Source organism: Camelina sativa, chromosome 8, assembly GCF_000633955.1.
Source record: "Camelina sativa cultivar DH55 chromosome 8, Cs, whole genome shotgun sequence".
Lineage (NCBI taxonomy): Eukaryota > Viridiplantae > Streptophyta > Magnoliopsida > Brassicales > Brassicaceae > Camelina > Camelina sativa.
This window is the reverse complement of record NC_025692.1, coordinates 9,374,760-9,387,500: the sequence shown is the minus strand read 5'-3', so window position 1 is coordinate 9,387,500 and position 12,741 is coordinate 9,374,760. Positions and strand designations below refer to the sequence as shown.

General features: G+C 35.7%; 1 protein-coding gene and 1 long non-coding RNA gene across 8 annotated transcripts; both read left to right on the top strand.

Annotated features, from left to right (window-relative positions):
- On the top strand, window positions 573–2,577 carry LOC104706790. Of its 7 annotated transcripts, XR_002032977.1 has the most exons (6): window positions 573–1,327; window positions 1,547–1,589; window positions 1,653–1,700; window positions 1,785–1,849; window positions 1,921–2,022; window positions 2,123–2,577. It is a non-coding gene; the product is annotated as an uncharacterized LOC104706790 (long non-coding RNA). The 7 variants fall into 7 exon arrangements; XR_754481.2 differs by having other exon boundaries at window positions 573–767; window positions 878–1,700; XR_754485.2 differs by having other exon boundaries at window positions 573–1,034; window positions 1,220–1,700.
- On the top strand, window positions 8,418–9,792 carry LOC104706789 (vegetative storage protein 2). Its single transcript, XM_010423018.1, has 3 exons — window positions 8,418–8,899; window positions 9,157–9,369; window positions 9,454–9,792. Exons 1-3 carry the CDS (start codon window positions 8,475–8,477, stop codon window positions 9,626–9,628), a joined length of 813 nt encoding a protein of 270 aa, XP_010421320.1. The 5' UTR covers window positions 8,418–8,474; the 3' UTR covers window positions 9,629–9,792.

Sequence of the window (12,741 nt, the reverse complement as noted above, 5' to 3'; positions counted from 1 at the left end):
TCAGATTTTATTTATATCGAAACTCGAAAGGTATTTATGAATCATAGTTTAGAAACAAAAACACAACTTAATATCGTTGTAATACTTTGGTTTAATATAATTGATATATAAAAACATATATTAAACTAACTTAAACGTTTCATCACGAGATGAAATGTATTTAGAGAGAATAATTACTTTGTTCGAAGACATTGAAACTGTAGCTTTCATCAAGATATAACTTTTTGGGGACAATTGCATTTTTTTTGTCCTTTATTTGCATTTGAATGAAATCGTAAATTCTATATTGGATATTTGAGAAACATAACCACTAATGGTAATGAAATTACAGTTTACTCCCTTACGACCAAACAAAAAACAGAAGTCAAAATGACAGATGTAATCCGGAGGAAGTCTGTTATAGATTTCTTTAAGGTGAATTACAAATTGACGTCAGAGCAGATCAACAAACTGATCTGCGGAAATAATTTGATAATTCGGTTACAGTTTGGTTCGGTTCAACGGAGCATAACCGATCGGTTTTAATTAACCGAGTTATATAGACCTAATTTTCATTCACCCTAACCCTAATAGCTTTCATTTCTTCCTCTTCCACCTTCTGCCTCTCTCTCTCTGGCGATAAGCAATTCTAAAACGAAAAAATCTCTGTCTCTCATCATAATCACCTTTCTTCTTCATCTTCGTCATCTACAGCTCTTCTCTCTGTGAAACATGGTGTAGAGATCGACCTTTTAGATGTCCAAACCCTAATCTCGAGTTTTAGATGGGTAATGTCTTCTTCTTTTCTTTGTCTTATCCTATGTCTCTCTTTTTGAGATCTTGCCATACAATAAGCTATTGGTACTCTGATCCTTAACTGAAATTTTCAATCCCGGAGGATTTCGGTTATGCTGAGAGGTGAAGCCGAGGAAGGCGACATAGAAGAAGAAACTAAAAGGTGGATTCATCGGCAAAGTCGGAGCACCAAAGAATCTTATCGACAGATGCGTCGGAGCACCCGCAATGATGAAGCTCTTCTTGGTGGTACGGGTGAGGTTAGGGTCTCTCATTCTCTTTTCATTCGATCTCCCCTCGCTCTCTCACTCTCTCGTCGTCCCTCTCACCGTCTTTCTCACACATTTTTGCTCTCCCTCTCAATCTTTGAATCTGGCTTAGTTTCGTCAGAAATCGAGAAGAATCTTGTTGAATTGCTACTGCCGTTGAGATTTTTGTGTTTCAGGAACTTCCCTACAGCGTGGAAGGTTTCTCAGTCTTTTCGAGCGGCTTCGACAATCTTATTCTCAAATGGAGAATTGATTAGGGTTCTTCCTCCTCCTCGTTTCTCAAGGTTTAAATTTCTAAAAATTGTCAGAATTGATTATACTACAATACCATCAAGGCTTTTGACTGGTCTTGCGTTTTGGATCTGAGTTTGGAATTTCGTATTAAGTCCCTGCTCTTTATTGAGTTCTGATTTCGTTGCAAATTGGCTTATACCCTATTTGTAGCTGCTTTGTTGTGAGTGATTTGTTTGCTAATAGATTATTTTGAACTTGACTTCTCTTAGCTTCCGACTAAAAATGGATTCTTTCTGGCAGAAGGAGATTCAGGTAGTGTTAAGATTGATGAAATTCTCAGATTTGTGATTTTTGAAAATTGAGTTACTTTTGCAGGGTTTAGAGACATCACCTCGACAAGTAAAGAAACGTCCTCACAAACAAGTAAGGTTTTTTGGTGCAAACTACACCCTCGGTCTATAATTAAGAAAACAAACCTCTTGAAAATTCTAACCTGTTTTATCCAAGGAACTTCTTTAAGAACAAGATAACAAGGAGCCAATAGAAAGAAGAACCGCCATTAGACTGACAAGGTAAAGTTTTATTTTCGTTCAAAAGATCTATGGTTCTGTTTCCAATTGATTTCTTGTAAAGTTGTTTGCAGGTCGTCAGCACTTACAAGAGGAATTTGAGTCTTCAACAGAGAATATCATCAAGGTAGTAGGACAATTGGCACCAATTACAAGTGAAAGTGGACCAAACAGCAGTAAGATCAGTGGCCTCCAAATCCAACTTAACGTTTCATTGTCTATTATTGGTTTCACTCACAATGAACTTGGTTGGTTTTTGTTTCATCCACAAATCAGGTGTTAGTTTCACAACCACACTTTGATTGTTTTAAAAATTGTTTTTGCATCGTGTTCCCCTTCTGCCTCATCCACACACCGTTCTATCTCTCTCTCTCCGGGATTGGAAGCAAGTTACGGAGTCTGCCGCCGTTTCATTTAATGAGCCACGATGACAACACAACCTTCAAGGAGACCAAGCTATGGGGCGTAAGATTCGAAGAGAGTGTCACTGAGTAGGTGGAGATTGAAAATCATTTGTTGTTCAGTTTGCTATATCATTTTATGTAAATTTAGATTATTAATGCTTCTTTCACTTTGGAGATGAACTCGTTCTGATTTTTGCTTTGTCTTTGCTCAAGTTATGTGAATTGTGTTAGTTTTTGTGATGATGTTTCTTGAGCTGAAGTTTCATGGTTGTTGTTGAGAGACTACAAATATACAATACCTGCAGGACCTTGACAATTTCACTGAAATGTTGTTGTGGCCAAAATGAAGAAAACTTGAGTTGCTTTTCGTACATATCATCGAGTCTTGTATCTGGTTTAGACTGTATTATACATGTGGGAGGTGTTCAAGTACAATGTTAAAAATAGACAATTTTCAGGTGGTGGGAGCAAACAAACTGAAGAACGCCATTGTACATAAACTCTTGTAACATAAGTCTGTGAATGAGAAAAGAACATGTGTGTGGTCTGTGTTTAAAAGAGACACATATTAGCACGGGAAGTGATCATGTTATTTAAGAGTCTGTAATAAAAAGGACAAAGTTTCATTCCCTTGATTCTTTCACAGCAAAAGTCTTTATTATCTAATATTTGATTCTTTCATACCAATAATAATATATTATAATAAAATAGAGAGTAAAAAACACTAACCAAGATTGATATAGAAAAACTGAAAAAAAAAAATCCTAGAAATTTGTAATTTAGTGTAACAATTAATAGCTAATAATACACTTCATTGTAGTATTGGAGACTGAACTCATTCACGGTTGGGTAATTCTTAGAAAATTTTTATATCACTTCATTTCATACTTATAGAATTCTACATTATTTGAAGAAGTCTTTCGGATAAATCTTCAGCATAATCATTACAAATATTAAATTGATTTGATTGATTTGTAGACGGTTCATTTTCCCGTGCAAAAGTCTGCCAAAGAAGTCATCGACATAATTATTACAAAGTTTAAATTGATTTAATTGATTTGACGTTAGTTGGTAAAGAAGTCTGCCAAAGAAGTCGGGTTCTTTATATTTTCTGGAACTGTTTCAAATAAACCGGAATTGGTTTTCTAAAACCGAGATTATTTTTCTTGTCATCAATACAGACTTCACACAGAACTCCAATATGTTGACTTCAAAAATAAGTCTAAGTTAATGACCTAACTGCCTAAGAAAACCAAAAACTTGATTTCTCTATATGTATTAATATAATCATGTCAAAAACATATAGAAGCAAGTACATAACATATATCAAAGAATACAACAAGAAAATCTTAAAAATTATTCACCAATTTGCAATAAATTGGTTTTCAAATTATGACGACTTCATGTTGATGTCAACATTTTAGACATAAACTAGTCTCTATGAAGATACTTCCCTTGAAGTCTATTTTGTGTGGTCTATTTTTGCATTTACAATTTAATAAAGCAGACACCGTATGAAGTCTACTAGGATAGTTGACTTCTTTTGTTGTCTTCCTTTGTTAAATTTTTGGTCAGTTTTGCAATTAAAAACATATAACAGAGTAGACTTCTTAGAAAGTTTCAATAAGTTAACTTCGATTATAGTCTACTCTGGTTATTTTTGCAATTGACCAACCCATTGACTTTACAGTAGACTTCTGTCTAACAAGTAGACTTCATCTATCCGTCAACAAGAAAATGTAAACTTCGTCGTGGTTAGTTTTGCAATTGAACAAGTTTGACTTTCGCCAAGTAGACTACGTACAAAGTCTCCAGGAATGATGACTTCGTTTGCAGTCTCCGTGGTCATTTTGGGGTTGACCAACATTTATTTTTTTTAATTAGTAGACTTCTTTTGCAGTCAACTAATTATTTTAATATAATAATATTACGGTCAATGCTTAAATATTTTGGTCAACTCCAAAAATAGTCACTATAGAAGTCTACTCGTTTATTATCGTAAGAAGACTTCGTCCGGCAGTCATAACTAAAAAGTCAAGAATTTGGTCAATTGCAAAAATACACCTTAGTAGACTGCAAATGAAGTATCTGACGGAAAGATTATAATGCAGTCTGAACCATATTTTTTTGTTTTCAAATGAAATTAAGGAGACTGAAATTTCAGTCTACCGGCTCAAAACTCGATAAATTTTTAATTGCAAAATTGACCACATAGTAGACTTTACATGATATTATGACGGTTAGACTAACAAATGAAGTCTAATTTCGCAAAAAAATCAAGGAAAATCACGAAATCTACCGGAAAATAACCTTATTTGTGGTTGTTTCGCAATGTCAAGTACCAAGGACGTCGTCTTTAGTTACCACCGAAGAAACCCAGCACCAATTTAATCACTATCCAAGAATCATGACATATAACAAGATAAATGCACTTGCAAATTTTCTTGGATTAAAATGGAGAGGAGATGGAAGAAAATGAAGTTTTCATAGCATTGGTGTTATTTAAGCTTACAAATTCAGGTTGTTGAAGCTTTAAGAGCTTCAAATTTGGTAGTTCATGGTTGTTGAAAAATTGATGGCGGTGGCACAACCGTAAATAAAAGAAGAAGATGAGGATATGGATGTAATAAACATTTTCGCAAGAAATTCAAATAAATCAGAAATAATGGTATTTTTATGAATACAATAAATGACCAGTGATTTAATAGGGAGAAAGTGACAAATATTGGAGAGAGAAAAAGAGAAATCTAACATTGCAATTGACTCAAGTTAGGGGTCCAATTTTGCTAGTGTCCCTGTGTGGAAAATCTTGATGACAAAGATATTGTTCCTCATGTCGGGCCCAATGTAAATTTGTTACTATTCAAATTTGTATCGATAATTAGTGTAGCTATTAAATTATTTATTGTTACGATTTTATATATTATTTAATTAGCGTTCAATTTCGGACCTCTTATTCTTTTTCATCTTATCAACTTGTTATATTTCAGCTTATATCCACCTCTCTTCCCTCATTGCAGATAATGGTTTGAAGTAAAAAAAAATATATGGAAGGTATCTATTGCATGGCTTTGTTGCAAAGTTGTTTCTGGCCTGCAATTCAATATATATATATATATATATCGAGAAAAAGTTAAATGAATTTCTTTTAGTATAATTGGTGGATAATTTGCAAAGGATTTAGTACGAGGTTTGAATCTCCACTAAAGCTTCTTTACGATGAGAGGGAAATGCGAGTTAAAATTTTATTGTGGAAACAATGTATTAATTTAATTTCGATTTAAGAGTACAAATAATGGTGATGTTAGGTTTTTTATCAAATATTTCTTATACCTAAATCAAACAGTATTAACATTACAAAAATACTCGTTGCTAAAGGCGTAAGATAAAATAATAAGAGAGTTTCAAAAATTTTATTTTAGCATGGAATATAAATATTATCAAACTAATTAAACGTTAATATTCTAATTTTTTTTTCTTTTTAATATATTAGTAGATCAGTAAACTTATGTGCAAAAATCAAAAGGGAATATATTACACCCAATTAATTAAATACAACATTACATAGGAAAGTAGCTTATTTCTGTCATGATAAAAATGATCGTCTAAGAACTAAAATCATTGATATATATTATTTTTTCAGCAAAACATGGCCATATATTTCGAGATCCGAGTGCTCTAAAACTGCAACCAGTTTTTTTTGTTTTATTTTAATTTGCCTTATTTGTTGATTAATATAGTCGATATCTAAAAAAGACACAATTATAATATACTGGACATGGTTGAGAGTAATTTAGAAAAAGTTTTAAGGAAAATGTTTCATCCATCCATGTACAGGGTGATACGAAGAAACAACACCTGATTTCTTGGAAGAGAGTCTGTCTCCCGAAGAAGCAAGGTCGTCTTGGGATTCGACAGGCTGCGGAAATGAATAAAGCCTTGCTGTTAAAGTTGGGTTAGAGACTTCTTCATGATTATGTCAGCTTGTGGGCATATGTGCTAAGAAGCAAGTACAAGGTGGGTGATATGCATAATATGTCATGGTTATTGCCTAAAAATACTTGGTCCTCTATGTGGCAGAGTGTAGCTCGAAGTATTAGGGAGGTAATCAGTTTGGGTCATTGTTAAGTGCTTGGGAATGGTGGTGCTATTCGTTTTTGGCAGGATAAGTGGCTCACACAAAAGCCTCTTTGTGATGGGGTGCTCGGGTCCTTACCTGCGGAGTGTTTGAGTGTACTAGTACAAGATATGTGGCGTGATGGCACTGGATGGAATCTGGGAGAGATGTCTTCTTATGTTGATGAGGATACCAGACTAAGACTGGGTGCTATCGTGGTAAACAGGGTTACAGGCGCGACAGATCGCTTGTCGTGGGGAGAGAGTTCAGACGGGTCTTTTACTGTCACGTCGGTGTATGAACTACTCACGCGGAGTACAATACCATTACCTGATATGGCTGCCTTTTGGTCCCGTGTGTGGAGTGTGGTGGTACCAGCAAGGGTCAATGTTTTTATGTGGCTCATGGGTAATCAAGCGATAATGACAAATGCGGAACGGTTTAGACTACATCTTGCAGACTCAACCTTATGCCAAGTTTGTAAAGGGGGGAAGAGACCATCATTCACATTTTACGAGATTGTCCAGCAATGGAGGGAGTATGGAGGAGACTAGTGCCTTTGCGGAGACAGACTCGGTTTTTTGGGACATCTTTGTTGGAATGGTTATATGAGAATTTGAGTGGTGCTTGGTCAAAATTGTTTGCTATATCAGTATGGTGGGGTTGGAAGTGGAGATGTGGGAATGTGTTTGGTGTGAATGGAAAATGTCGTGATAGGGTGCAGTTCTTGAAAGACCTGGCAAAGGAGGCAACAACGGCTTTTTTGAAAAACAAAGGTTCTACACATAAACCGTTAAGGGTAGAGCGAATGATAGCTTGGAAATCACCACATGAGGGTTGGTTGAAACTGAATACGGATGGGGCATCACAGGGTCATACGGGTTTGGCGACTGCTGATGGGGTGTTACGGGATGTGTCAAGGAATTGGTTAGGAGGCTTTGAGGTGAACATAGGGATATGCTCGGCTGCTCTAGCGGAGTTGTGGGGAGTGTATTATGGTCTTCACTTTGCGTGGGGTAAGCGAGTGTCTCGCTTAGAGTTGGAGGTTGATTCAGAAGTAGTTGTCGGTTTTCTTCAGACAGGGATTAGTGATTCGCATCCATTGTCGTTCCTGGTACATATGTGCCATGACTTTATCTGAAGGGACTGGTGTGTCCGTATTTCGCATGTGTATAGGGAGGCTAATCGTCTTGCGGATGGATTATCGTCCTATGCGTATTCTCTTCACTTAGGTTTTCATATTTTGGAGGTGGTTCCAAGTAGGGTTGTGTCGATTAAGTCGGATGATACTAATGGTACTGCGTGTCCATGACAGATTTGTTTTTGATTTTAAGTTTTGAATAAATTATGGGAGATCTTTGTGTCCCATCTCCTACCCAAAATTTTTTTTTTTTAAAGTTTTAGAGGTAAAATATTATTACCTATATTGCTAATTTGCTATGTTGGATTAATGCTGTACCAAAATTACTAGTTTAATTTATCTTATTAGACTTTTACATTCAAAATTAACGTGTTCGAAATAAAATTTAATTATACGGAAAATAAATATTTCCACAGTAACAATATAATGAAAGTAGTAAAATCGTTCATACAATGGAGATCACCCACCCTAATACTATTTTTTAGATATATCATGTTTTTTCATCATTGCTTTTGCCAATTATTTCCGCAAACACAAGTTCTACTGATCAAGTCATCATATTCACATATATTTTTCTAGTAATGTGGAAGAATTTCTTAATAATTAGTATTTTATAATAAAGTGTAAACCGACACTGATTCAAAATTTACAATCATATATAAAAGCCTAATTATTATTTTATTTTTCTAAAAGCAACAACAAAACGTCAAATTCTAATTTAGCACACTCACAACGTGCTCTAAAAACGAGTGGTGTGGACGAAAAATCTCGTCGATAAATAAATATGAAGGCCAGCAGCATTTGTTGCACAAATCGAAACCATACACGTACAATTATCATCTCCTAATCCCCCATCCGTCGTCATAAGTAACCATACCGTAGACTAGACCTGCCTCATTATAAATACCGCCCTAAGTATCACACAAAAAACATCACAAACCAAAAACTAAACCATACAAGAAAAACATGAAGATCCTCTCGCTTTCACTTCTCTTTCTCTTGGCCGCTACGGTCTCCCAGGGCCGGTCTTCGACATCCGTTCCAGGGATCATCGAGCTCCTCAAATCGGAAACCATCTTTGCGAACGAAGCCGAGATCTTAGAAAAAGAGCAGCTTTCCATCAACTACCACAACTGCAGAAGCTGGCATCTTGGTGTTGAGACCTCTAACATCATAAACTTCGACACGGTGCCGAAAAATTGCAAAGAATACGTTAAAGACTACTTGGTCACTTCCAAACAGTACCAATACGACTCGAAAACTGTGTGCAAAGAGGCTTATTTCTACGCAAAAGGACTTGCCCTAAAGAACGACACCGTTAATGTTTGGATCTTTGACCTAGACGACACCCTCCTCTCTAGTATCCCCTATTACGCCCAACATGGATACGGGTATATATACACATTATAATAATGATTAATATTAGTTCTACGTACTACCTCCATTGCATTAACAATATTCTCTTCATATTCTTCAAAAATGTTTAGACTTTAGATGTCAATATATGGAAACGCACATTTAGGTTTTATTGTATTTAATTAATTTCACAACTCTAAATAATTTGAATGACCTAAATTTTTTTTGTTTTGTTTTCATATCTATTTTTTTCATGTTAAAGTACAATTTTTTTTTTTTGTTGGATTCTTAGGACTGAGAAGGTAAATGGAGGGGATTACTGGACGTGGTTAGGCACCGGAGCATCAACTCCCGGACTCCCAGAGACCTTACATCTTTACCAAAACATCATAGAACTCGGGATTGAACCCATCATCCTCAGTGACCGATGGAAGTTGTATTCAGACGTCACTCTCGCGAATCTCAAGGCTGCTGGCGTGAGCAACTGGAAGCATCTCATATTCAAGTAAGTATCAATTAGCTTAATTATATATACAGTAACTATAAGTATCATATATGACTGAATCGAGGAGTATATGTTGAAACACAGGCCAAACAACTCGAAGTTGAGGCAAGTGGTGTACAAGTCAAAGGTGAGGAATAGCCTTGTGAAGAAAGGATACAACATTGTTGGCAATATTGGAGACCAATGGGCTGATTTGGTTGAGGATACCCCTGGGAGGACTTTCAAGCTCCCTAACCCACTCTACTACGTGCCTTCTTAAGCATCTATGAACATGTCTTTCAGTATTTGTCCCCATGCACCTACTTCGTATCTACGTCTTTTCGTTTATGTTTGTAGCCGTTTGCCGCTGCTAAAATAAAATGTCTCCATCCTATCCTATCACAACTCAATAAATAGTACGATTATGAAATGATTTCACTTTTTTTTTAATGAATGTTAAATTTATATTACCCAAAAAACCTGTTCTTTTTTTACATATATGCAACTTAGAGTAGTATCTAAAGCTGTGATTTCACAGTTTAAATTTAACAAGATTAAAATATCAATATGAATCAGAAACTAACTTAGCTTAATAAGTTAAATAAAAGTAAAAATAAATACTGGAAACCCTGGACTTAAAATATTAACCTATATATAGATTTGCTATATGTCAATGCTGAGACACATGTAATTCTATGTATTTCACTCATATTATTGTAGAAACATTTGGTTATCAGCACAGGAGAAATAATTAATCTGATAAAAATGTAAATAAAGTTTAGAAATTAAAGTGATTGAGGCAATTAAAAAAGGTACCGAAACAATATGTAATTGAGAAAATATCAATCTTGTAAATTATTGTCATTAAATAGTGGATTTTTAACCCAACTTTGATTATTATTTAATTCTCGGAATAGATAATTATTTTGTAGAACATGTTATATATATGGTCACATACTATTTTTTTTAATACGTAAATGCCTAATTTACCATGATGACCTAACAAAAAAATATAACTCTCTCTACTCTATATTTTATTTTATAAAGTTCACATAAAAGATACCATGCTACGAGAAAAAATCATCGATCTAACGACAATTAAGAATTAACTAATTAAGTAAAAGGTAAACTCACTTTAAAATATATAAACTACTACTTATTTCAGTTTTTCATTGTTATGTTTGCTAATTACACAAGAAATTGTTTCCGCAAACAAAAGTCATCGCACAAACAGTTTTCCAGTAAAGTGAAACAACTTCACAATAATGTAAACTGAAAACTATGACTTAAAATTCACAAGCATAAAAGCTTGGTGGTTTAAGTGAAATATATCTCGTCGGTCATGATTCGTAAACTGTCCAATTCTTCAATTGACCTTAAACACAATGGGGCCAGCAAGCATTTGCATCACTCGAAGCCATACGATATACTTATGTCCTCATCATTGCTCATAGTGTCAATTTCAATTCATGAACCCTACTAAAACAAATGAAATTGACACAGTAACTGAGTCACAACGTGTTCCAAAAACGAGTGGTGTAAAGTGAAATATCTTGTTCGGTAATAAACAGAATGGGCCCAGCAAGCATTCGCATCACACGTACATTTGTCTCCTTGTTGCCCATCGTAACATGAAAAATGTCGTTAAAATCACGAACTTTCAAATTGTGGCCATTTTAATCATCAACTTTCTTGGAGGCCATTATAAACATGAACTTCTGTTGACTTACCGTTTAAATCATCAAACCTTGTTGACCACGACGAATTAGACATGTTGTTAAATTCTTAAACGGAGCAATCAGCCAGCGTTAATAGGTCGTTAATCTTCCCCGTTAGTGTCAAAACGACACCGTTTTGAACTTGAGTGAACCCGAGAGAAAACTGAACAAAATCCCCAAATCGAAAACAAAATCCTTAATTTGAAATCAAACCCTAAATCTCGATTTTTTCCCATCGATTTCTCAGTCTCAAATGCTGAAAGTGAGAAATAAAGGTGTGATATCGTTTGTTGGAACTCCACCTCGACCTCCACCAGAAGATGAATCACTGAGTCTAATTGTGTTTGATCGAAACCCATTAGATGAAGAGGCTCAAGTTGGAGATGGAGCTCCACCTCCACCGCAAGATGTTGCAGTTTCTAATGTCGGAGATGGAGGTGGTGAACCGGTTGTGTGTGTATCTGAATCTGTTGTTGGAGCTAAAGGAAAGAGAGGTAAAGGTGGAGCTTCAGGTCGGCGTCGAAAACATAAAAAAAGAAGTGATGGAAGTGATGAAGATGACGAAGTGGAGCCTGCAGTGGAGCATGATAGTGAAGATGACTGTGCCGTTTATGGAGATGAGGATTGCAATGATGTTGATGATGCAGTAGATGGTGGAGATGAAGAAGCTAATGTCGAAGAAGTTGCTAACTTAAACATTGAAGATGATTTTCCAGAGATGGTTAGAATAGAGGAAGCTGGTTCCGATTCTGACAGTGGTGATGATATATGGGACGACGAGAAGATACCCGATCCTTTGTCGTCGGACGACGAAGATGACATCGAAGAAGAAGACAAAGACGAGGCAGCTCCTCAAGATTGGTCTGATCCAAAGACTTTGCTAGCGGTGGAGAAAACATACAACTCTCCCGATGACTTCAAGCTTGCCATGTTGATGTACTCTTTGAAGACAAGGTACAACATTAAACTCTATAGGTCTAATGCTTTCTTGGTTGGTGCAAAGTGTTGCTATGTTGATGAGGATGGTGTTGAATGTCCTTGGAGAGTGTATTGCTCATATGAGAAGAGGAAGCATAAGATGCAAATTAGAGTTTATGTGAATGAACATATATGTGTTAGCTCAGGGTATACAAAAATGTTGAAGAGGTCTTCTATAACATTTTTGTTTGAGGAAAGGTTGAGAATAAATCCAAAGCTTACAAAATATGAGATGGCTACTGAGATTAAGAGGGAGTATAACTTAGAAGTAACACCAGATCAGTGTGCAAAGGCCAAGACCAAAGTGATGAGTGCAAGAAAGGCTAGTCATGATTCACATTTTGCAAGAATATGAGATTATCAAGCAGAGGTATTGAATCAGAACAAAGACTCAGAATTTGAGATTGAGACAGTTCCTGGGCCGGTAATTGGAAGCAAACAGAGGTTTTTTCGGTTGTATATATGTTTTAAAGCTCAAAAGGATACATGGAAAAAAACTTGTAGACCTATCATAGGGATAGATTGAGCTTTTTTAAAATGGGATATAAAAGGGCATGTTCTAGCTGCAGTTTGAAGGGATGGGGACAATAGAATTGTACCTCTTGCTTGGGCAGTTGTAGAAATAGAAAATGATGATAACTGGGACTGGTTTTTGAGACATCTCTCAGCAAGTTTGGGTTTGGTTACAATGACACCT

Bases quoted from the DNA above. Each gene is read 5' to 3' on its own strand.
- LOC104706789 (XM_010423018.1), top strand. From the start codon at position 8,475: ATGAAGATCCTCTCGCTTTCACTTCTCTTTCTCTTGGCCGCTACGGTC. The intron at 8,900-9,156 runs GTATATATACAC...TTGGATTCTTAG, and splicing joins TACGCCCAACATGGATACGG to GACTGAGAAGGTAAATGGAG. The intron at 9,370-9,453 runs GTAAGTATCAAT...GTTGAAACACAG, and splicing joins TGGAAGCATCTCATATTCAA to GCCAAACAACTCGAAGTTGA.